A 26,930-nucleotide genomic window follows, 5' to 3' on the forward strand; every position below is an offset into this window, starting at 1 on the left:
TCGCTTAATGACGCGGACACATTACGTTCGTGCAAATGAACTACAAATGTTTAACTGCTGATTTTCATTTGTACTCCAAACCTGATGTTTCTCGTTTCAGTGTCCACCAACAGACGACCAGCATCGATGGATAAACGGTATCAGAGACAAGTGGAATCTATCAGTCCTGCAATTTCTAGTCAGGAAATAAAGAGCCGGGTACCTGCATCAGCTAATCGACCCCAACTGATGTGCCTACACATACATACATACAGTGCATCCGGAAAGTATTCCCAGCGCATCACTTTTTCCACATTTTGTTATGTTACAGCCTTATTCCAAAATGGATTAAATTAATTTTTTTCCCTCAGAATTCTACACACAACACCCCATAATGACAACGTGAAAAAAGTTTACTTGAGGTTTTTGCAAATTTATTAAAAATATGGACTTTTACTTGGAGCGCATGTCCCTATCGTGTAGTCACCGTTTACCTCCTCAGACTCACGTTAGGTGAATATGGACAAGTAAAGTGATTTACATCCGGCGCCGCCGAGAGTGGCAGCCTTTTCAGCAGCTCCGTGCATGACTGAATGTGTATGTGTACTTTTCTACTTTTATTTTTCTATTTTTATTTATTGATCACTCCTATCACTTTATTTTATGTGGATTTGTTCACTGGACAACATTATACAAAGTTATTGTCTGTTTTTCACCTGCATTATTATCATTCTTTAATTTAATATTATTTATTGCATCAGCATGCTGCTGCTGGAGAATGTGAATTTCCCCTTGGGATTAATAAAGTATCTATCTATCTATCTATCTATCTATCTATCTATCTATCTATCTATCTATCTATCTATCTATCTATCTATCTATCTATCTATCTATCTATCTATCTATCTATCTAATCCTGCCGACTACACTAAAACATCTATCTATCTATCTATCTAGGATGGCGCTTACCGTGAAAGTCGACATACGGAGATTAAGTGAGGGAATTCCACACATTTCCACAAATGACAAGGATGGATTTTTATTTTTTGAAAAAGGGACAAAAAAAAAGAAAATGAAATTTATTGCTGTTTAACCAAGAGCAGAATTCATAAATACAAAGAACACCCCCCCCCCCCAACCAACCAACCAACCAACCAACCCCCCCGTCCAAAAAAAAAAAAAAACATACAACTAAATCAAGAACTTACTTCAATAAAATGAAACAGCTTCAACTGGAATGATGTGATCAGCACGACTGATCGTCGGGAAGTCGAACACTGATGAAATGAATACCGTAAAATGCTCTCTTACTGTAGAGTCAAGCACAAGATTTGAGTTCAACTGTAAATATGGAGTGGGATTTCAATGTTAAGTAATACAAAAAATTAAATAAAGCTGGGAGCCTCTAGTAACTTTAAGCAACCTAAAAATGCAAAGCCGTCAAGTGCTTGGTGCACACTCTGAAACGGATGCACTCTTTAGCTTTTCTGAATTTCCTGAATAGCATTTCTGTGAAAATTACACCAAAGCTTAAGGAAGATATTTTCTACCTGAGAAATAGAAGTAAAGATGAATCCAAGATTTATGAGTCATTATTAATCAAAATGTCACGCAGATAATAAATCTAGCCATGCCATGGCGGGCACACACAGACACACACACACACACACACACAAATCGCTCTCTCTATAACTAGGCTTGGGGAAAACGATATTCGATTTAGAAAAGTGCACAAAACTGTATGCTTGGAACACAAGATATGCAAAATAAAACAGGGAATCTGTGCAAACCAGAAAAGCAGAATGTGCCTCTTCTTACTTTGTGCAACTCTCGCACATTTTCGGCTTTGTTTTTTCCTCATAAATTTTCACAAAAAAGGAGTGCTGGAAATGTACTCAATACCGTTGTTCCCAGAACAAATAACACAGTGCTCCCAGAAATCTGTACTTAATAACCTTAGTGCAATATTATTAATAATTGTCGTCTGACGAGTTAAATCGGGTTAGCAGCGAAACACTTTATGGAAAAGCATTCTAAAGTCATGAGATCCTAATGTTAATGATTCCAGATATATAAAAAAAGAAAAAAGTTGCCACTTGCAAAGGTATCTGTCTTTTATGGTAAATGAACTTGATAAAGAAAAAAAAAAGCATTGGCAGAGGAGTTCAATGGCTCTTAAAAACAAAATGAAAAATAACCAAAGACAATCTAAACAGTTTAAAACGCGGATTCCAGTTGCGTTTCTTCATTTAATAAGGTCCATTCCTGCACACCGTCTTCCACCCATGGGAAACCCTCTCTCCATTTTGTGCTCTGCCTGGATATACGCTTTGCCTGTCCACCCGTCTGGTTTTCACCCAATCAAAGACATTCTTGCCTTCTCGGGCACCCAGTGACGCGTCCATGAAAAAGTGTCACAATAAGACATCCAGTCAGATTCATGAGGTAAGCTTGGAATAACTTGGTGGAGAGAACTTGCGCTTCAAGTACTTCAGGATGTAAAGAGGAAGACAGCTTACAACAGTTATCGCCGACACTTTCCATAGGAAGGTCAGGGTTGTGATGAAGGCGACATCTAGAGAAGAGCGGGAGGAAAAAGAAAAAAAAGAATGTTAGCTGTGGCAAGTGTCATGTCACCCTACAAGGAGCACGCTGAAATTCAATCTGGGCTGGACAAGGATGAATAGAATTTTAAAAAACGTACAAGGTACTCATCTGGCAAAACTTACATGTTTGAAAATCATCCCAGGACCAGCGCCAGGCACCCTCACCACAAACTTTCATCTCACAGCCCCCTGGATGTCTACTTTTACTTTGCTGTTAGTCAAAGCCAGTGTCCTAGAAGACCCTCATCCATTGTAATGTTTCAGTTAAAACAAATAAATAAATACACAATCATACAAAAAATAAAATAAAATAAGTGATCTTGTTAAAAGAAAAGTAAAAATTGTTTAGAGGAAACATTAAATTCTGCTTTCAAAATGTGTGCTCTACTCTCAAACTAGGACAGTGGGCTGTTTAGGAATATGAAATGTAGATTAACTTTAAAAAAGTGTACAGATATTTGCACATTGTAATGAACATGCATCACTGTTACAGCAATTAATAATAAACTATTAAATATATAGTGCCTTTTCAGATCTATTTATTTTATATGTCCTTTCATAGCTACTTATCTATTACACAGCATCTGCCATACCTATCAAACATATAGGTCCTTTCACATCTCTCTGATTGTATACTAAATGAATACATTAGTCTTGTGTTTTTTATTTTTATTAAATAAAGTTAAATTTAGAAATATACATATCTATATATTAATTATACAAGTCCTTTCATATCCATCTGTCTATCTATCTATCTATTAAATAGGCCCTTTCATAAAGTGTATGTTAATTGAATATATTAGTTTTGTATTTTTCATTATCTGTGGTGGGCTGGCGCCCTGCCCGGGGTTTGTTTCCTGCCTTGTGCCCTGTGTTGGCTGGGATTGGCTCCAGCAGACCCCCCGTGACCCTGTGTTAGGATATAGCGGGTTGGATAATGGATGGATGGATGGATGGATTTTTCATTATTAAATAAACCACTGACATATCTTTCTATTCATCCATCCATTAATTCTACAAGTCCTTTCATATCCATCTGCCCGTCTATGATAAAGGTCCTTTCATATCCATCTATCTACAAATCAGTTTATTACACAGGCCCTTTCATATCTAGCTATTTACATTGAGTGTTTGTTAATTGAATATATTAAAGCTTTGTATTTTTTCTTATTTTTTATTAAAAAAGTTACTTTGAAAAAATAAACATTCATCCAACGCACTTGAGTATCTATTTATCATACAATACCCTTTGTCTGTCTATCTTATCTGTCTCACTATCTATCTCTCTATCATACACTGCTTTTCATATCTATCCATCTATTATATAGTGCCTTTCCTATCTATCTATCTATCTATCTATCTATCTATCTATCTATCTATCTATCTATCTATCTATCTATCTATCTATCTATCTATCTTTTAGTACCTTTCATATTGATCTATTTTATATAGCACCTTCTCTATCTATCTATCTATCTATCTATCTATCTATCTATCTATCTATCTATCTATCTATCTATCTATCTATCTATCTATCTATCTATATCATTAATAACAAAATGAATGGCCTGCTTGCTACCAATAAATATCAAAATCAGTGAAAAGGGAGACAGAGGTTTGCATTTGAAATACTTAAAATCTAAAACTAAAATCTACTGTATATCACACATTTTTTAATCTTATCAACCAGCCATTTTAAGTCTTATTAAACTCCATTAGAAGGATGTGAAGTGATGTTAGGTAACAGAATTGTTTTTCATGACAACTGTTAATAAATGCAATTTTGTTATTATTTAATTGCAGCACATTTTACAGTACGCTCTAAACACAATAGCATGCTGACACTGTACAATCGTTTCTGCTATTCAGTAGTTTACTCATAATCCTCAAGAATTAGAGTTCTCCTAAAAATAAATACTTTAAAATGCATTGCCACACAGTAGTAAAGTGCATGAGGGATGGATTTCTTTAAAACGATGAAAAAAAGCATTCCTAGATTGTAAAGACACCTACCTAAGAAAGCTCCAAAAGACACTCTGCCTATACCTGATGAGTGGAAAAATAGCAAGGAAAAGCAAGGAAAAGAAGACAGACTTAAAGAGAGAATTTCAACAAGAAATCAATCAGTACCCATTATCCCCAAAGCCCGCTTACTCTACCTGCTTTGAATTAAACTGAAAATTGCATTATATTAAAAACACACTCTGTAAAATGCCATAAAGTGCTAGACATGCATATTAAAAGCTGAAGAAGAAAATCACAAACTCTCTACATGTCAAGAAGAGATGTAGTATACTAACATAGCAAATAAGCAAGCAGTTTAGAACAAGAATGTTTAAAGTGCTAGCAGAGACCACAGAAAAAAGAATGTATAAATAAAATGCTTAGCATTGAATCAAAATCTTGCTTCTGTACAAATGAACCTGTTGCAAATGATATTTTTTAAAGTAAGCTTTGAATGTGACCACAAGTTGCTTGGCGCTGGCTTGACGTCTTCCCTTCTCTATACACTTCTGTGCCTGTTAAAACTGAAACAGCATATGAGTGAACGCTGACTGAAAGCAGACACTTTATACCATAGGTGTCAGGGTCATTGCCTAAGGATCTGTTCTGCCATACTCACTCACACACTCAATTAGTTTAATTATTACCTGGGAATTGGTTCATTTTTTAAACCAACTTCCTGACACGACTCATTTTTCTGAAAACCTAATTTTTCTTGTAAAATATCGATCATGTGCCATCACTGCCATCTACTGGTAGACCGGGGGTCATGCATTGTCTATGTAGACAGTAAAGTTTCAGATATTATGTTCACTGCTATCTCTGCAGCAGTCAAAGACAAGCCTTTTAAGAATAAAATTATGTTAACGTATCAAGTTAACACTTCCAAAGGCAAACAGAGTCCAAATCTTTTATTTACAGGAGGGATCCTCACTCACACATCTGAAGGGCCATAGTGACTACAGGTTTCTTAATTTGAACATATTTTATTTACTGTTAAATCAATGTGTTTTTTGGGATTCCTTTTAGGTAACTCACTTCTTATGAATCAGAACCCTTAATTGACTATTTTGGTTTTAAACTCCTGAATTTAGGTTTTAATTGTGTCCTGTTTTCTTATCCAGCCACTAGGTAGTAACAAAGAAAGCACCAGTTCTCCAACTAACTATGTTCTATTTACTTTGGTGAATTTACTTCATGAAGTATTTATGCTAATAAAATGTTTAGAAATTAATAAGTGAGAAAAGGGAATGACCGAGAAGAAAGAATCTGTTCCGGTCCGCAAAACATATGGATAATGTCCTCAGGGAAGGAAACTCTATAATGTAACTAAAATTTGTCTTGGATGAAAGTAAGCACTAATAAGCCATTTAGTTAAATACAAAGTTCTGTTATCAGTAAGAACTGTCTTCTAATTAGGAAACTGGTTGGAATGAAAACCTGCAGCCACCGTGGCCCCCCAACACCCTGATTTATGTGCTAAACTGGTTATCAATATTATATGCACGGAAGCACCAAGAGGTTAAATATATTATGCAAAAAAAACTGTAAGAGAAGATCATCCTAACGAGTGTAATGTAAATTCATGTCTTATATTTGTCTGTTGATCTCACAACATAAGGTTTGAGGTAGGTAGTTATACACACTAATGATGGTGCCTGAAAGTGGTGATGTGATGCATGTTGATTAGCAGATGAAGGTAGGAATGTCACTAAACTCTGTTCAAGCGACAATAATGACTAAGTAAACCTATAATTCGAAGCGTATGCTGGTTCCCGGACCGTTTACTAGCTTTCACACTAAATCGTCTTTTTTATTAAAAGCATCTGCTAAGTGAAGCATAAGTGTAAACCCACGATGTTGAATGTTGTCATTACTGTCAATGAGGAAAACAACATCCTTTGACCTACTACAGTGTTCATCTGAAATGCTCAGCATCGCTGATTGCTTTACCTAATGCTTCTGTTCCAAAGGATTTCTCTAACTGAGGGTTTTTATCTCTGCACAGGAAACACATTCTTACAGTTTATATGCGATTTTGCCTTATAATTAGAAATTTTACCCATCCATTTTCTTAAAATGCTTTTTCCATTTACTTGTAGAGTAATGGGCCTGTCCCAGCAGCACTGAGTGCAAGAAAGGCACAAGTCCTGGATATGGGATACCAGTCTGTGGGGGGCAGCGCTCACATGCGCCCACACTCTTAAGTCAATGAAAATTCAGAGATCTCACTTAACTGTAGGTAACTGAAAACAGAAATGAAAAACTTCAGTAAATTACAGTTTACAAATTTGACCGAAATCAGTTGCTTTTTCACATGTTTTCATAATTGCCATCTTGCCATGCATGGTTATGGATTCAGATGCTGGTGTGACACTCATTACATTGGCTAGCATCACAGTGACTTGTAGGGTCAAATCTGGCTGGAGTTTCAGTAATGAGCGCGTCTCTACTCACTAGCATTTCAAGAGGAGTTGTGGCTAAAGTAACGATGGCATGGACATCAGAGGAAAATAAATAAATAATTGAAGGGCTGCAGTGGACAAAAGTAGCAACACCTGTGCATTGACTCGAGATGCCAAGGAAAACAGAAGAGGAACTCCATAAATGTAACTGAAAACTGCAGCAGGAAGTTTAATCAAAAATAGTCCATTGAGGACATTACACAAAGAGATACTATTTTTACAATGTGGAGCATTAATCCCTTAATAAAACAAAAAAAGCACAACTGAAGATGACATAGATAGATAGATAGATAGATAGATAGATAGATAGATAGATAGATAGATAGATAGATAGATAGATAGATAGATAGATAGATAGATAGATAGATAGATAGATAGATAGATACTAATTTTGGTATAGTAGGCTAGATAGATAGATAGATAGATAGATAGATAGATAGATAGATAGATAGATAGATAGATAGATAGATAGATAGATAGATAGATAGATAGATAGATAGATAGATAGATAGATAGATAGATCCTAATTTTGGTATAGTAGGCAGGATAGATAGATAGATAGATAGATAGATAGATAGATAGATAGATAGATAGATAGATAGATAGATAGATAGATAGATAGATAGATAGAGATACTAATTTTGGTATAGTAGGCTAGATAGATAGATAGATAGATAGATAGATAGATAGATAGATAGATAGATAGATAGATAGATAGATAGATAGATAGATAGATAGATAGATAGATAGATCCTAATTTTAGTATAGTAGGCAGGATAGATAGATAGATAGATAGATAGATAGATAGATAGATAGATAGATAGATAGATAGATAGATAGATAGATAGATAGATAGATAGATAGATAGATAGATAGATAGATACTATATTAATCCCAAGGGTAAATTCACATACTCCAGCAGCAGCATATTGATAAAAAACAATATTAAATTAAAGAGTGATAAAAATGCAGGTATAAATGGCATAAAGAATCCAAGCAGTGAAGAAATCATCTGGTTACAAGTATCACCACCACCTTGTTTTCATCCACCAGCGGTGTGTACATTTTGATAAACTTATCACGAATGTCTTCTCCATCACAGGGCGAGCACTGGAAGCTGTTGTAGAAAAGAGGATGGTGGGTAAAACTGGATGCCATCGTGAAAATCCCTTCCAGGAGGCGCTCTCTTGGAACACGTGTAGCCATAGGCTCACTCCACCACGGAAGGGCCTCTGGGGCTCTTTTCTGCTCAATGCTCTCATCTCAAGCATTTCAATGATTCCGCCTGGGGCATTTGCAAAGTTTATTTTGAAATACCATTTTGACATATCTATAAAATATGTATTTTATTTATTTTTAAATATTGTTTGACTATTATTGTTTTTATATTTATGCTGCAGTATGCATGTAAATTTCCCCTTGGGATTAATAAAGTTTACCTAATCTAATCTAAGATGTAAACCACATATACCATGTTGCTACAATTAAAATATCCCAGGCTAAAAGACTTTAGAGTTGTATCTGGGGTAGCAACAACAAACGATAGATTCATGGTGTGAGATCTCTAATATACGATTCAGGACACCTGCAGAACCACTGCTAACTTACGAAGAAGTTGTTTCAATGGTATTCAGCAGACCAACACCCCATTCAGACAAATTAGGAGCTAACTTTATTTTGTCAGTTACCTGTCCTTAGAGGTGAGGGGGTTAATCCTGGATACTACAGTACAAAATTATTCATTGTGGTAAACCATTTCTAGGTATACAAATCTCTGCAGCGGTGATAACATGTGTACTGCACCATCTACAGGAGAGTTGAAGCAATACAGCCTTACCTAAAAAAATACACTGCTTTGTCATTCTTGTAGATGGCAAAATAGCAAATATTGGTAGTGCTGAAGAGATTCATACAGGGTGAGTCAAAATTATGTTAACACTAATGGATTCTTTTTATCTCGACCACACCTTTCCAGGTTGACGGATAGGTTAAGGTGGACCATTGCCATGGTCTCCACGCTCCCCTGATTTGACACCCTGTGATTTCTGGTTATGGAGTAAGGTGAAGGAGCGCATGTATTGCACGAAAGTTCGTGATATCAATGACATGATGGACAGAATAAGGACTGTGGTATCATCTATTCCCCGCAAAATGTGTGTCCAGGCTTTAAATGGTACTGTTGTTCGTTGGTTTTTGTGTGTTGAACATGATGGTGAGCAGGTTGAGACATTCCTGTAAATCATCTTGCACATATGAAGTATGTTTTGTGAATAAATTGTTTCTGCCATTCAAATGTTAACATAATTTTGACTCACCCTCTATACCAAATATACCAAATACTTGGTCCAGATTAAAGTCTAGCCTTTGGGTTAATTTTAGCTTCCACAATGTTATGGGGAGGTAAATAAACTATGCAAGGTTTGGTAAATTATAATCAAGTACCCCAGTTTACTGAAGGCAAGGTGTATTTCTCTGCCTCCAGCTGATAAAGGCGCACCAACCATGACTTAGACTGCACTTAAAATTCTGTTGTAAGCAAAGAAGAAAGAAAAACGAGAAGACAGAAACCTCAGTTGGAATCGCTCATCATCAGTGTTTGCAGATTCTGCTTATCCAGTCCTGACTAACATTCATCTCTGTGTGAGATGTTACAAAGTTCCATGAACAAAAGAAAATTGGCCGACTGTACTTATAAAAAAAAATACTGAAGTGGACACAAAGCATTATAAGATGTTCTCCTCCGTATCTGAGGACATGTTCTGTTTCTGTGTGACAGTCTAATAATCATTGTGAAAATAGCACATACTGCAATCGTTTTTTCACGTAACTCACAGCAATGTATAGTATATTTAAGTTGATCAAAGAATTTAAATGCATATTTTTAAATTTTAAATATGAGTTCTTCTAATCTTAGTTACTAGTCGAAATGCCTACTGAAAACTTAAAGGCTTTCAGTCGTAGTAAATTCCCACCAGCAACTGATTATTCGTTAGGTTGATTTGGAGATTCCTTGTTTATATTAGATATTTACTACTTATGTTAACTGTCGAAGACAAGTAATACAAAAAATGTAAAATATTTCATATTTGATATCTCTTGCCTTATTATGTGTACCCTCAGCATTCTGCCTACGCGTATCCTTGGTTATCCTCATGTGTCTCAACCTCTGTTGCTGGTTGCTTCCTCTCTCGATCGTTTCCATAAAGCCTGAATTTCAGACTTTGTCATTTCGGTTTGGTGGCATCTGAGCGACAGTCAACTCGGCGAAAAGACAAGTCGGCGAAAGACAACTTGGTAACATCCTTTACCAGTTAGGCAATAGTTAGGTTCAAAGAGATTTTTTAATTATATTTAAATGACATGATTTAAAATGTTGAAAATAAATGTATATAATTGACAAACAAACTTTATTCTGCAGATGGAACAAACACTACCTTACATTATCTTCTGCAACCAAAATCGCTAATCCTTTATATAAATTGTATTGATTGTAATCGTATGATAACGTTATTTAGAATACAAAAGGTGACCTGAAAGTACGGCTTAAGGAATATCTTTACTCTCAACGTATTGGGACTCTCATAAAGCAGGTGATTCTGTGGATTTTCCAGCGCTCTATGTTGTCATTTAAATATCATTAAAAAATCTCTTTGAACCTAACTATTACTTAACTGGTAAAGGATGTCTTTTTGCCAAGCTGTCTTTTCGCCGAGATGCCTGTCACCAAAGTTGTCTTTTCGCCGAGTTGTCTGTCGCCCAGTTGCCCCTGAACGTGTCATTTCAAGGTTCCCCGCTTGCCTCCAGTCCGCTTTTTGATTATAACCAGTGGTATATGGACCACCATTATCTGCTGTGAAAACATCATTCATATTCTAATGAATGCCTCCCATTTTTGAAGGTGACACAGGTTGAGCCTTGTTAGTATTTAGCTTATTACGTTATTTGCTTTACTGTGGGTGAAATGCCTCATTTTAACTCTTTTACTGAACTATCACACCAAAGTGAAAACGACTAATCAGATTGGTCTTAAGGCATGGGCACGCTGGGCAGCTGCCCCACGCTAATCTATGTATGTTGTGACTTGCTGTCAATAAATAAATACTACACTAAACTATAAATATTTGTTGTTGTGTTACAAGCGGACATTGAAATTCGCCTCAGATTTAGTATCACGGTCACCTCTGCAACCTCGCGTGCCTGTATGTGTACAGATCTCACGTACTACATAATGTAAAGGCGTATATGTTAATGTCACTTCAACTCAGTTCTCTGCAAAGAAATTTTGCAAATGTTTGTGTTGAACACTTGATTAATAATAAATAATTCATAGTAATTTCATACTGTGTGATCTCTGTTTGTATGGTTTACTAAATGAGTATCATTTATATGTTGAAATTTTTGTGTTATATTGTTTAAACGTTTGTGTTGATTAATCTTTACTGTACAGCATGTTTTTTAATATTTAAACACGGATTTTGCTGGAACTACCAATAACATAAATATAGGTTTAATTGTATTGACCATTTACATTTTTATCCCTGTGAGTGGTTGTGTAGGTAGAGGCCCCAGTGTACTGCTTTGCCCGCGGGCCTATAATGTTGTTAAGACGGCCCTGGGACTGAACACACACAAACACTCACACACAAAGACAGAAGCGTTGAATTAAATAGTAAATCCTGTTGTTATTATGATTACTTTTATGTCTAATTGTAAATAATGTATTTCTCATAAGACCTCCTATTTGTTTCGATTATACTTCTTGTTGCTTTAGTTTTCCTATAAATTTGAAACTTGCACTTCACATAAAGCTTACAAACATTGCACTGATTTAAATGCAACCAAAGCAAAACGGCCAACAAGATTTTCCTAAAGTACTTCAAAAAAGGTAACTTGAATGTGTTTAGATGCCCTACATGTTATACTTTATAGGAGTTTAGAGGTTTATTCCAACACATTTGATAATCAAAAGCAAATTCAAAGCTACAACTTTATGAAAACATGTAATGTAATTTAATGCATACTGTGTTATATTTTGCAAACAGCTGAATTCATTCACCAAGAGTAGACATCGGGAGGGAAACATTTCTGATGGCATGTGAAATGAAGACATTTCAGGGATGCAAACTTAAATCAAAGCAGTCGAAAGTGGACTAAAATGGAACAGAGAGGAGAGGTTTTGAAACTTTAAATATAACTACACTATGTGATTAGATTCTCTCATGTGAAATATAGTGGCATTTTTACTGTCAGGAAAAAAGCGAAATTCACATTTATTTTTTCAAAGCAAAAGCCCAAAAATCTAAGGTAAAACACTAATATTAATTACATGTTAAATACCAATAATGATTAATGAAAAAAAAGCATAAACTTATTTTATGTAAAAGTATAGTAAAGCATCAGGTGAATTAAACAATGATTTAAAAAAGAAAAAAAAACGAAAAAAAAAATTGAAATAAATAATTTAAAAAAATGAAACTAATAACATTAATGGATTTAAGACATTTTTACATGTGGCTAAGAGCTTACCACTAGCCTTAATTATACATCTAACCAGATTAAATAAATTAGAAAATTACATCGCAAGAGCCCTATGGCAATGGAGAAAAGGAAAATTAAAAATGAATACTGCAGACATACCAAAATACTCATTTAGGAAGGCAAGTGAGGCCACATAGCAGCCAAGACTGAGGAATTCACCAACCACCATTAACCAGTGCCATGTTCTGATCGTCAATGCCACCATAAGTAGCTCTGTTAGGATCAGGGCAGTAAAAGAAATGGCCACAACATGCACAAACTCGGACTCGAAAAGCAGTAGCGCTCCATACATTAATATTCCTCCTGCAATAGAAAAAAAAAAAGAGAACTGCTTTCAAAAACATTAAGACGTTTTCACTTTGTCAATAGTTGGTGATTGAGTGCCGATTGCGATGCAAAAACAGCAAATGTATGAATTTAAAAATAAATCTACAACACTAGAAAGTGTGCAGAAAGTGAAGGGGTCTGAAGACTTTCTGAATCCTCTGTAGATGAAAAACCTGCAGGATTTAATGAGGGCCAAAATCCCCAAGCAATGTTTCTAGCACCTTGTTGTATTCAGACCTTGAAGAATCCAATGGATGCCCTTACTGGGTAAAAGATAAGGGTGCCTAATACAGTGGGGAGTGACTGTATAAGCATGTGAACAAAATAAAATAAATGATATTATTTGTTCAGCAAAAAACACACACAATGCATAAAAGAGAAGTTTAAAATGTTTGGGGCAGCACGGTGGCGCAGTGGTAGTGCTGCTGCCTCACAGTTAGGAGACCTGGGTTTACTTCCCAGGTCCTCCCTGCGTGGAGTTTGCATGTTCTCCCCGTGTCTGCGTGGGTTTCCTCCCACAGTCCGAAGACATGCAGGTTGGGTGCATTGGCGACCCTAAAATTGTCCTCGGTGTGTGTGCGTGTGCCCTGCAGTGGGCTGGCGCCCTGCTCAGGATTTGTTCCTGCCTTGTGCCCTGTGCTGGCTGGGATTGGCTCCAGCAGACCCCCGTAACCCTGTGTTACGATATAGTGGGTTGGAGAATGACTGACTGACTGACCGACCAAAAGTGTTTGTATACTCAGTATACAAATCTAAATTGGGAAAACAAACAAGAAAACAAAAACACTTCTCTACTTAAACCTACAAAAAAGTTGAGGATCATAAAATATTTCATGCACTGATTTCATCATGTACAATACATTAAAAAGTAAATGAAACAAACACAAGAGCTGTGTCCCACTAATAAGAGAAAAAAAAAAGTTTCTAAAAATTATTTTCTACTGATGAAGAATTAAAATGTTGTATTAATAATTAGCTGCCTGGGTCAAATACTGGCATTTGCAGGGTTGTAAATGAATACTTAGGCTACGGTGCAATCTATTAAAAATAAATGGCAGAAGTCACATGGTCACAACTGTGTGTGTTCTGGACATGTGACCTGTTATGTGTGGCTCCAAGGACGTTAAAGGCCACACATTATTTAACAATGTATTAAATTATACTGAAGTACACGTTCTGTAACAGAAGCAAACTTCAAACTCGACTACAAGCGAATTCAAAGGGTCACCAGTCCGCACGGATATTTACTACCTTTGAAGCTGGCAGTAAGCACCAGGACACAGGAAATTTGGGAAATGTGAGCACAGCAATTACAGAGTTTTGTGAAAAAATGTTGCCCTCCAGCTTTCCACTCAGTGCATCTGGGTATGATGTTTACTGTATTTTGATAGTCTTTCACTTATTTATAACATTGCATAAATTGTGCTTAATGGCCTCTAACTGATCACATAATTGCATTTTCTAACATTGTACACATTCCACAGAGGCAAACACTGTGTAATAAATGAAACTTGATAGTGAAGCAGTTTAAAATTTTGCTCATTTTTTGGTATTAACCTTTAATTAAAACCAGAACTGTTGAGATGTCACGCATCAATAAAACTACCAATCCTTAGTGCTCTTCACACAAGTCTGCTCGCTTACTGAAATATCCATTTACACAATAAACAATGGCAATATGCAACTGTTGTTGAAATTCGGAAATCCAAGCCACTGAGAAGCTCAAAAAATTGCAACGTGGGAATCAAACACGTCATAACAGGAAACTTAGCCAGATATGGCAAAACAGCCTTACCTTGATATATACTGATTAAAACCCAAATCAAGAAGGTTTTAAAAGATAGCGATCGGCCCTGAAACAAAGAAAAAATAGAATTATTCAAAAATAGCAGTACTTTATTGCAGAAGATTAACTAATTACACCAGTTATATAACCCTCAAAAGCAGACAGTCCCTAAGATCTGCCTGCTAAAGCCATCATCTTAAAATACTCACTTCAGGGGAAATAAAACCTGCTTATTAGATGCAATCAGCTTGTAAGGACCATGCCCAGCACGAACAAAGTCATTTATAGAAGGATGTTTCTGCAATTATGATCATTTGGATGAAGGGGAAAAGCTGAGATATAATGCAATATTAAAGACCACTTGAAATAAGAGAGGTGTAAAGATAAAATAAAAAAGCTATTTTAAGCATTCTTTCAAAGGAGTAGGCACATGAGGAAAAAATTTTGAAAATCTGTTAAAGACCCCACTATTTATTGCACCTGCACTCTTCCAGATGGATGCAAATGATTACCAATGTGTATAAATAATATGCTGGCCCAGGAAGGAGTGAATGGAAAGAAATGTGAACTGATCATAAAAAGTAAAGATAAAAAAAATTAACAATAATAAGAGCGTGCTTTGCATCTGTGTGGAAGAAAAAAAATAACAGAATCTTTGTCTGTTCTAACTGTGGAAATGTTTCAGAAAGATTAAGATATTTTGCAGGACGACAGAAAAATGTAATTATTTGTACAAAGATGACAAGGCTCAAATACAATTTTCGTATTTTAAATGATATATCTTGCAAAGGTCTCATATTTTTAGGTTAATACAGAGAAGCAGAAAGAGCAGACATTACCATCATTCATTCATTCAAACCCCAAACCTACTCAGTATCATGGACGATGAGGGGGGCTGAGCTTATCCCGGCAGCTTCAGACAAACTGGACCAATTTATAGCCACAAATTAACCAGCAGGTCTTTGAGATGTGGGAAGAAAACAAGAGTACGTGGGACATGTGAACAGGCAGAAAAACCAGAGACTTCACAATGTCAGAATCCGGGCTAACACTGACATCACATACCCTTAAGAGCTCTGAAACAGCTATGCTTAGCAGTGTTGTGCCAGTCATCTCAAAACTGAATTGGCACATTCCATGTCAAGAGATTAAAAACTGATATCCCCACAAAATTTTAATGTTGGCCAACGCACTTTCTTTCATTTATTCATTTTCCACTGCTTATCCAAAACTGGGTCACTGGGGCAAAAGTGTTAGCAGTGAGGCCAACTTGCCAACTCGTACTGTGGAATCCCCAGCCGCTCCCAGGCCACCTGGAAGATATAATCCCCCCCAGTGAGCCCTGGGTCTTCCACAAGGTCTCCTCCCAGCTGGTCACGCCCATAGAACCTTCACTGTGAGGCGTCCAGGAGGCATCCGTATCAGATGCCCGAGCCATCTCAACTGGCTCCTCTCAATGTGGAGGGTCAGTGGCTCTACTCCTAGCTTCTGCCAGATGTCTGCGCTTCTGACTCTCTCTCTCTCTCTCTCTCTCTCTCTCTCTCTCTCCAACTCGCCTAAATATTAAGAATAGAATTTATTGTCATGACAACCTCAGACGGATGGAGTTTGATGTTGTGACCCTGCTAATAGTGATCAAGACAACAATAATAAATGCCGACTACCCTGATGGGTCTAACAGACCTAAATTTGACTCCATCCAAAGTATGCTAGGAGTCTGCCTACCCAAGATACAGGAATCACTGACTTAAATGTTAAATAAAACATCCACACAAATGACAACAGAACAAACAAGTACACTACATGGTCTAAAACCTGTGGACACCTGTCTACTGTATAACACCTGTATGGGCTTGTTGGATATCCCATTCCAAAGCCATGGATATTAATATGGAGAAATCCTCCTTTGCGGATATAACAGCCTCCAACCTTCTGGGGTGGCTTTCTGCAAGATTTTGGAGTGTGTGTGTGTGGGTATTTGTGCCCATTCTGTCAAAAGAACATTTTTGAGGTCAGGTACTGATATCGGATGAGAAGAGCATGCTAATCCATCCCAAACGTGTTCAATAGGGTTGGGGTCAGGGCACTGTGCAGGACACTCAACTTCCTCCATGGATCTTACTTTGTGAATGACGGAACAGAAAAGGACCTTTCCAAACAGTTGCAACAAAATCGTCATTGTCTGAAATGCCTGTGTCTCCTGCAGCATTAACAGCACTCTGCACTGGAACTAACTGGCCTAACCTAAACGCCACCATTAACACTCCTCCACCAGACTTAACTGTAGGCACTACGGAGCCCAGAAGGTAGCATTATCCTGACATCCACCAAACGCAGATTCATCAGAATACCAGATTAGTGAAGTGTGATTGATTGCACCACAGAACATTCCCATGGTTCCAGAGTCCAAGGGTGGCATGCTTTACGCTAGTTCAGCCAATGCTTGGCATTGCATATTGTGATCTTAGGCTTGTGTTCAGGTGCTCGGCCATGGAAACCCATTTCATGAAGCTCACGGCACACAGTTCTTGTGATGATGTCGCCTCCACAGGCAGTTTGTAAGTCTGTGGTGAGAGATACAACAGACAAGGCGATTTTCACGTGCACCCGGCAGCCCCACTTTGTGAGTTTGCATGGTCTACCGCTTTGTGGCTGAGCTGTTGTTGCTCCTCGACGTTTTCACTTCACAATAACAACACTCACAGCTGACTGGGGAAGATTTTTCAGAGCAGAAATTTTAAAGTACTGACTCGTGGTAAAAGACCTGGGGACCTGAGTTCACTTCCCGGGTCCTCCCTGCGTGGAGTTTGCATATTCTCCCCGTGTCTGCGTGGGTTTCCTCCCACAGTCCAAAGACATGCAGGTTAGGTGGATTGGCGATTCTAAATTGGCCCTAGTGTGTGCTTGGTGTGTGGGTGTGTTTGTGTGTGTCCTAAGGTGGGTTGGCATCCTGCCCGGGATTGGTTTCTGCCTTGTGCCCTGTGTTGGCTGGGATTGGCTCCAGCAGACCCCCGTGACCCTGTGTTCGGATTCAGCGGGTTGGAAAATGGATGGATGGATGGACTCGTGGTAAAAGTGACAACCTGTGACAGTGCCATGTTTAAAGTCACCGAGCTCTTCAGAGTTGTTAACAGGTTCCTAAAATCAAGCACACAGATATGCAATCTTCATTGACGAGCATTAGCTGTAGAATGGGTGGTACTGAAGCTGCTGCCCCCGCGACCCGATCTCGGATAAGCGGAAGAGGATGGATGGATGTTAACAACTCAACAATTTGGAGGGGTATCCACATACTTTTGGCTAAATAGTGCATCTTGTGACACAACATCCAAACAAACTTTCAACTTTGCAACAATAATTCTAGGACTAAAGATTAATTCATTTGTTAATAATTGCTGGCTTTAATCGACCAGGCTACTACTGTAGAAGCCCAGAGAAGCAGCAGGCTTTTGTTCTGACCAGTTCCTTAATTTAATGTGATTGACGTTCTTGCTTAATCAGATGGCTTGCCCTGTGCAGTCTCAATAAAAGAGAGGCATTTACCTCTTTCTAAAATGTAGAAAACAAGCTTACTGCTGCCAGAGTTTTAGTGCATGGGAATCTATTCAGATGCGATACTTTTTTGGCTTCATCTTTTATTCACTGCAAAATTTTTAGCCTTTTTGTTTTAGTCAGTGACTAATTAATCATGAACCTTCAGATAACCATGTAACATCTGCAAATAGTTGTGATTAACAAAAAGAATCTATTTTAAAAACACTAAGATAAAAATAAGGGCAATTTTAACAAAAAAGTGATAGATCATGTTTGTTTATCCACTCAGATTCACAAAAAGTCTTATTGGAAAGTACAATATTCATATTTGTCATGCAGCATAATGATAACAGGAATAAAGATGAGAACATTCAAATACACAATTAAGTAAAAAAATGTTTTTTGTTTAATAAGAAATGAGTTTTAACAAACACCTGACATCTTCAATAAAGCGTCTTAACACTATAGGATTATCCATAACAGGAAGACAGTAGCAAATATCACAGTTCTTTTGATAATTTCGATAGGCGATGATCCAAATATTAGTTGATGTGAGGTTTCAAGATGACATTGTGCAATTTGACTTAGGCTTGTCCACCTCTGATAATCATGCTTTTATGCCATTTAGTGACTTTTTAAAAATTTGATTCTACAACAGTAAAATATGAGAAAGTTTCATGATGACAGACATGACGGTCTGGAGGAGGTTTAATTTTTGGAACACTGAAAGGCACACTGAATCGTGAGTGAAAATGCACAGAAAAACAGAATCAAGACTCCATTTATTTTATTCATGAATTTTAGATTACAATGCCATATTGTGCTCTCTTATCTCTTTCCTAAAGCTTTCTGTAACGTACTATAAAACAAAGACTGGTAATACAGCGTGTACACACATACTGTATACAGGATAAATAGTTCATGATTTGTAAAAGCTGGCAGACACTAAAAGCAAGATTTATTAAATAATATAGTACAAACTCAAGAAAACTTTTAATAAGGAAGTTTGGTTTCCGTTCCTGACCAAGGTTAGCCTGACCTAGACACTAGTATTAAAAAATTACTCTGGCTGGACGAACAAAAATAAAGTGGGAGTCTTCCTGCTCGGTTATGAAAAGAATAATAATTGCAAGAGTGCAGTGGATCTTATCTAGACACACGGTTCATTTAAAGCTTGTTGAAACAGATGAGCATACAATCTTGCTGATGTGTCTGTATTTTCCAAGGTATGATTTTGGGGGTCCCCCATTTGAACACTTCATTTGTTCTTACCTTTGTCAGGTCCTTGTAAAGTTCGGGATAGAGCAGTGCAGTTTCAGGTTTTACATCTTGATCTAAGACTAGAGAGAAAACTGGAAACATGGTGTAGATTGTTGCGTATCTGTTAAAAAAAAAAAGGCAAAATAGTCCTGTAATTAAACCACTTGTGTGCTGTACTGAAGTGCATTTATCTACTTCTATTGCAACGTGCTATGGATGTGGTGTTCAATCAAGACACACTACATGCAGTAATGATGAGCAAGGCAAGTTATATGCGATATTAGGATTTTTATACTACAGTCTGTAACTGGGCAATGTTAACAAATTAGATGCTGATATTTAAATTGGCTTAGAAACAATATGTCTTGCTTCGCTCCTTTGATTTCACAGCCTTTTTGAAGATAATCTTTTAAACAAAAACTGGAACCCCTTGAAAAGAGGGGGAAAAATCAAAAGTGCCACTTAGCAAGAGACAAAAGCCACTTACCCTACCATGAGAAATCCTTGGTATAAAGGAACAGATGCAAAATAGAACACTGAAGAAAACACTGCCTAGAATGAAAAAAAAAAAGAGTTAATGGAGTTAATCCTTAGATTTTCTTTAGAGCACAGAACTGTGATTGTTTAATACCATAGCTGGCCTCATAATATTTAAAATGAAAACCGATTAATAATTACAGTCCTGAGTGCTTCTGGCAATACAGCGCTCTCATTGTCAGTTTCAAAAATGTTTACAGCAAACAGAGAACACGTTACCTGCATTGTAGAAATGATTAGGCCTCGGTGCATGACAAACTGGCCAAGTGCGGCAGAGCGTTTGTAGCTGTTGCGGCCGTGCACCATTAATAATCTGCCAATGTGCTTGAATTGTGTAATTGAGAAATCAGCAGCAAGTGAAGCTTGTTTCCCTTCCTAAGGAGACAAAAGTAGCCAAAAACATACATCACTGGCAAAGTTAAAAGGTGGATTAACTCTGTAGTGCAAATCCACATGTGTGCATCGTTTCAGGAGGGGTACAATCCATGACAAGTGGGTGAAGAAGTAAAATGCCTCAGATTTGTTCTCGCCGGCTTGACAAAAACAAAAGAAAAAATGCTTGGCATTTGTAATATGTTTACTTAAAAGACATCTGTTGCTTACTGTATATTCTTGCAGGTTGTCAGCACATTAATTTGCTGATATACTAAGATGACAGATATTCAGATACAGTGTACGCAACAAACCACTGAACTTTTTAATTTTTAATAACATGCTGTGTTGAGTTCCGGGTATAAAAATGCATTAATGGTTGGGGGCTTCAGAAAAATAAATACCAGCGGCCCATCCAGAGCTGCGTGTGAAACCAGTGTTGCCGGGGAAGACTCTACAACTCTGAAGTGAATCAAAAGGGTACGATAATTGAAGGAAAAAAGGATTTGGAAAATACAAAAAGATGGCAAGTAGCAGAAATAAGTGAATTAAGATGAGCATATTTTTTTTTTAATGTTTTCACACTGGCTTATTTGAATGGTGTTTTATTTTTTCATATCAGTTTATACAATAAGTAGAGTGTTACTAATTTCAATGTTCTGGTTAATATGCCAGTAAAATGCAAGCTATTTATAAATGCATAAGCCAAATTAAAGAACAGTGGTTGACAAATCTCATCTACAGATTTCAAAGTGACAAAATGATTAGAGTTTTATTTTATTTTACATGTAACACAACAAATGATATGCTAAAATTGACCAGAGGCAATAAAACCAAGAAATGACAGTAATCACCCCATCTCTGAGCATTTCTCCCACCAGTCACTCCATTTGCCACTCTTCATATCACGTTTTTATGCGTGTATTTACTTTGTATATATTAGGGCACACTTTGCGCTGGTGTGCATTACATTTGTCAGAGGGAGCTCCGTACACTTTCAACTACTTTAATTTTACTCTCACATTAGTATACTTGAAATAACATTGCTGCTGAAGAGGGTGGTCCTTGGCCAATGCTTGTGGGGGAGGTCTTGGTGCAATTGCTTAAGTGGCAGCTTACTGCAAGTGTAGTTCTGCTTGAGCTGTACAATATATTACAATTGCTTTTTCCTTGCAAGTCCTTTGCAACTGCATGTTTGCTCTAAAAAGCAAGGGTTGAGCTTTTTGCCTTAAGGGTGAAGTGGTAGATTACTGCTAGGTAGAATATCTCTGTTTTTATTATAAAATTAGCTGTGTAAGCGGGTCCTAGAAACTATTGAAATTGTCAGAAAAAAAAAATAGAAATGTAGAGATGTCAGGTAACTGAAAGGAACTACTCTGGGCGTCTCTCTCCTAGGAGGATTCATTTTGCAGACGTGCTCGCATCGCTTCTGTATTAGCTGCTAAGCGAGTGACTTCTTCTTCAGAGGTTTCGTTTTGCCGATGTGCTCGCTTCGCTTCTGTATTAGCTGCTAAGCAAGTGACTCCTTCTTTGGAGGTTTTGTTTTGCCGATGTGCTGGCCTTGCTTGCATATTAGCAGCTAAGCGACTTCGTCTTTCATCAGAGGTTTCGTTTTGCCGATGTGCTCGCCTCGCTTCTGTATTAGCTGCTAAGTGAGTGATTCCTTCTTCGGAGGTTTTGTTTTGCCGATGTGCTTGCCTCACTTCTGTATTAACTGCTAACCGAGTGACTCCTTCTTTGGAGGTTTTGTTTTGCCGAAGTGCTAGCCTTGCTTGCGTATTAGCAGCAAAGCGACTTTGTCTTTCATCAGAAGTTTCGTTTTGCCAATGTGCTCGCCTCACTTCTGTATTAGCTGCTAAGCGAGTGACTCCTTCTTTGGAGGTTTTGTTTTGCCGATGTGCTGGCCTTGCTTGCTCATTAGCGGCTAAGCGACTTTGTCTTTCATCAGAGGTTTTGTTTTGCCGATGTTCTTGCCTCTCTTCTGTATTAGCTGCTAAGTGAGTAACTCCTTCTTCTCAGGTTTCGTTTTGCAGATGTGCTAGACTTGCTTGCGTATTAGCGGCTAAGCGACTTTGTCTATCATCAGAGGTTTCGTTTTGCCAATGTGCTCGCCTCACTTCTGAATTAGCTGCTAAGTGAGTGACTTTCTTCGGAGGTTTCGTTTTGCCGATGTGCTAGCCTTGCTTGCGTATTTGTAGCTAAGCGACTTTGTCTTTCATCAGAGGTTTCGTTTTGTCAATGTGCTCGTCCCGCTTCTGAATTAGCTGCTAAGTGAGTGACTTTCTTCGGAGGTTTCGTTTTGCCGATGTGCTAGCCTTGCTTGCGTATTTGTAGCTAAGCGACTTTGTCTTTCATCAGAGGTTTTGTTTTGCTGATGTGCTCGCCTCTCTTCTGTATTAGATGCTAAGTGAGTGACTCCTTCTTCAGATGTTTCATTTTGCCGATGTGCTCACCTCGCTTCTGTATTAGCTGCTAAGCGAGTGACTCCTTCTTCGGAAGTTTCGTTTTGCTGATGTGCTGGTCTTGCTTGCTTATTAGCGGCTAAGCGACTTTGTCTTTCATCAGAGGTTTCATTTTGCCGATGTGCTTACCTGTCTTCTGCATTTCTAAGCGAGTGACTCTTTCTTTGGAGGTCTCGTTTTGCCGACATGCTTGCCTCGCTTGCATATCCTCGGAGATGGAGCCCTTACCCCGACTCTACCTCTCACTTCCGGGCCTGAGAAACACACACACAGGTCCACGCGTAGATGTTTATATACAAGATACTTGTGGAACCGAATTTAATATTCAATGTCTTCTTTAAGTACATGGAAATAAATATAGAATAATATTTTTAAAACCAAAACTTACAGAGAGGAGAAACTGAAAAAGGGGGGACGGGGGGTTATTTTCTAAAGGATATGCCAAGATAAAAGTGATATTTAGTACTTTTCACCATATTTTATTTTCTTTCAAATCAAAATTGTATGATATTTCTTTTAAATTCCAAATTGTAAGTGTATATAGCAAAAATATATTTTTTGTGCATATTCTTTATTAAATACCCCTCCTTTTCAGTTTCTCGTCTCCTAACTTCTGGGACAACTGGCTGCCATCCACCCATCCATTTTTTTAAACCCATTTATCCTTAGCAGGCTGGGAGGGAGACTGAAGTCTATTTAATGCAAACATCAGGTACAAGGCAGGGAAAACCTAGGGGGTCAGCCATTTGCAGGGTGAAAACAAACAAACACACGCACACACACACACACACATATCGGGGGCCAATTCAGCATCACCAATCCATCTGACCTGCATTTTTTAGACTATAGGAGGAAGCCGACACAAACACAGGGAGAACATGAAAACTCCACACAGGGAGCACCTGGGACATGAACTCTACTATTCCTGTTGGGTCCCACAACTGGATATCATGTGGTTCTTATTTCCTATTGATCAAGAGTTTCCTGACAAACATAAAAGCTGTATGGCATGATTTAGCATTTGGTCACCTCTTTGTAGTCAGCAGGTCTGCTGCGCAAGTAAACAATATTAAATTGTATATCATCAAAATGGTTGATGTTCTTGTATTGTAAAGACAGCAACCAGTGGTGTACTTAATAACTGGCAACAAGGAAGAGAACTGCAGCTGATAAGTGAAAACGTATCAGAGCAGTTTGTCACTGTAATTAACAACAATGAGGTGAAGTTACTACAATCTGTACTTCACAGGGGGCTGTTTTAAAGGTTACAACGCGATATGTAAAAATCTTAACAGAATAGGAAGAATGGAAATTGCTAGAAAGTTGATAAAAATGCAGTAAAGTTCTGAAACAAAGTGGCATCAACATATAAGACACAGACAAACCTCCACCAAAGAGAAGGCAAGGGGACAGTAGAGTGTATAAAGTAATGAACAAGTGTGGCAGAAAACAACAAACTGGGGAAGTTTGCAGGTGGCGGACATACACTGCGTTACTTCTGAGCAGTCTGAATAAATCTCAGTCGCTACAGCCAGATGTTTCCATCAATGTTGGGTCACAGCACTCAGTAAGCTAAAGGAGCCATCTGCGTCCATTGATATGCTTTCTCTCTGCATTTCTCTTTCTCTCTCCTCTTGTATCGGCGCCGAGGCCTTTACTTGACAAGTTTCAGGGTTAATCTGGGAAAGGCAGCAGTGTGCTCCGTAGAGGACCTCCCTGTCAGATCAAAGAAGCCTGGAAACCAGTACTCCATATCTATATTCAAAGCTAGGCAGTCATAACCAGTACACTGAAGATTGAAAAACAAACTAAATCAAGCAATATTGAGAGTACACTATGTGAGTTGTTGGCATCCAGAGTGAACTAAAATCCAAGTGAGCAACATTTAAGATGTGGAAAAGGAGATTGAGATCAGAATCTTTCAAAATACACAACAAATGAAAATGAATGTAGAAAAATTTGGCAAAGGATCTATGGAAAAGAAAGAATTTGATGATATTAATAGCCTCTAGGCTTGATGCAGCTGGTGCAGGCAAAAGAAGCATAATAAGTTTTTTACTATACTAATTTACTGATTGATTCCCGGATCGTCTCTGTCAATCTCAACATAAAAGCGCATACTATTAATGAATGGGACAAATTAGAACAAACCACATGCATAAAGAATTCGACTAACATATCTATATTGTGCATAACAGTTATTTTTGAATCTGCACATATCAGTACATCCTTCCACTTTTTGAACCTGCATTTTCTACCTCAAGAGGCCAGAGCACTGGGTGTATGGCAGACAACCAAGCATGAGTGGGACAAGATGCCAGTGCTCTGCAAACAACACTCGGACTCATGCTGAGTCACTCTGGATTTACCAATTAAATTAAACGCCTTTAAGAAGTGAGATATGCCAACCACTGTGCCATCCCTCCACAACCTTGCACAGAAACTGAATAATTTAGAGGAATGAAGAATAATCAGTCAATCACTTGACTTATTATTTCATTAATATTGCGATTTAAGGATTGCTCTTGCAAAAGTAATAAACAAACTTAGGGAAATACTTACACTTTATTAATGAAGTACAAAAGTAGGTGTTGCATTTTTTTTCCCTCTGCTACTTGTTACACAATACCAGCAGTGGCAGTTATTTAAATCCACTGGAAAAATCTGCTGTGCTCCACCTACTGCAGTAATGTAAGTGTATCACTTAAATCAGCCAATTGGTAAAGTAAGCTCTTAGCACAACGGGTACTTTCTTTAATATTATAAGAGTGTTAAAGTCAATCAGATCTATAGCGATTACCAGAGGAAATGTGTTCCTCCTGCAATACACATGCTCTAAAGAGATTAATAAAGGAGGGGGCAATACTAATTTTGGATATTGCAAATTAGATGTGCCCAACCAATAAGCAAATGTATCATATTATTTTTCTCCCAGCAGTAATATCAAGTTTCCTGGAGATGTCAATATCAATGACAGCTTGTAAAGAGTGGCAATTTAGTAATGAAACCACAGTCTCATTGACTGACTGGACTGAGAGGTGGTAACTGCATAAGGTAACAGAAGATGGTAAAACAAGCCAGTCTTGCTGATAATATTTTCAGTGGTGCACTTTTACCTTCCCTTCAATTCCGATTCCACAGTCAGCTGCTTGGATCATACTGACATCATTCCCTCCATCACCTGCCAAACAAAACAGAGCTGGATTATTACTCCTGCCAACTTTCGTTTTAAAATTGTCAGGCCACATATTTACATGTCTTTAGTCTGCAGAGACTGGGCAGAAATCTTTATATTTAAGTACAGATTTCAAAACATACATATAATTAAAATGAATCACAATAATTGCAGTGTATATTACAATTTGTAATTAACACTTTCTAAGTCATTGACTTGAAAGAAAGAAAAACAACACCATAAAACATTGCTTCAAAGTAGAAATCTGGTATCAAAGTTCAACCGTGTGGAGTTTCCTTGCTTTTGGGATTAGTGACCCCACTTTATCTATTAACATTAACTGAAAGTAGTAAACTAGAACTTTGATTATTTCTTGAGGGTTTGAAAGGATTTGTTGTAAGGGACACACAGTGGTTTAGTCATTAGTCGTCGCCTCAGTGCTCCAGACTCTTCAGATTCTCCCACTGTCTGCCTGGGTTTTCCAATGGGGTACTCCACTTTTCCTAAGACATCCAAAAGACTTGCATGTTAGGCTAATTGTTGACTATAAATTGACTTGGTGTGACTGAGCATGGAGCTGGGTAAGAGTGCTGGGGTCTGTTCCTGCATTGTGCCCAAAGCTGCCAGGATAGACATTGGTTTTCTGTGATCCTAAACTGTACAGAAAGGCTAGAAAATTGACGGATGATTTGTAGAAACATTTTAGAGTATTGTCAGATTGTAGAAATCACAAAACAGACAATGATGCATCTCTTAAGTTGGCTCATTTCCCAGAAACACTCTGTCTAGTCTGTAACCCATAGCTGACACTGACTCATTTCTGAATGTGAATTAACCCATGTAGATGGCAAACAAAATGCAATGTGCTGCTGCTTGATTTTGCCA

At 37.7% G+C, this 26,930-nt stretch overlaps 1 protein-coding gene across 1 annotated transcript in view; it reads right to left on the reverse strand.

Annotated features, from left to right (window-relative positions):
• Window positions 1–998: 998 nt before the first annotated feature.
• atp9b (ATPase phospholipid transporting 9B) overlaps window positions 999–26,930 on the reverse strand; it is a 320,223-nt gene continuing 294,291 nt past the window's right edge. Inside the window, exons 23-30 of the mRNA XM_028817197.2 lie at window positions 25,987–26,051; window positions 20,256–20,411; window positions 19,987–20,051; window positions 19,512–19,620; window positions 14,715–14,772; window positions 12,692–12,895; window positions 4,599–4,631; window positions 999–2,554 (exon numbers count right to left, since the gene is read on the reverse strand). Of these exons, the coding sequence (XP_028673030.1) occupies window positions 2,418–2,554; window positions 4,599–4,631; window positions 12,692–12,895; window positions 14,715–14,772; window positions 19,512–19,620; window positions 19,987–20,051; window positions 20,256–20,411; window positions 25,987–26,051 (827 nt within the window). The 3' untranslated portion in view covers window positions 999–2,417. The remainder of the gene's footprint in view (window positions 2,555–4,598; window positions 4,632–12,691; window positions 12,896–14,714; window positions 14,773–19,511; window positions 19,621–19,986; window positions 20,052–20,255; window positions 20,412–25,986; window positions 26,052–26,930) is intronic.

The sequence above is a fragment of the Erpetoichthys calabaricus genome, chromosome 13, assembly GCF_900747795.2.
Source record: "Erpetoichthys calabaricus chromosome 13, fErpCal1.3, whole genome shotgun sequence".
In the NCBI taxonomy this organism is placed as follows: domain Eukaryota; kingdom Metazoa; phylum Chordata; class Cladistia; order Polypteriformes; family Polypteridae; genus Erpetoichthys; species Erpetoichthys calabaricus.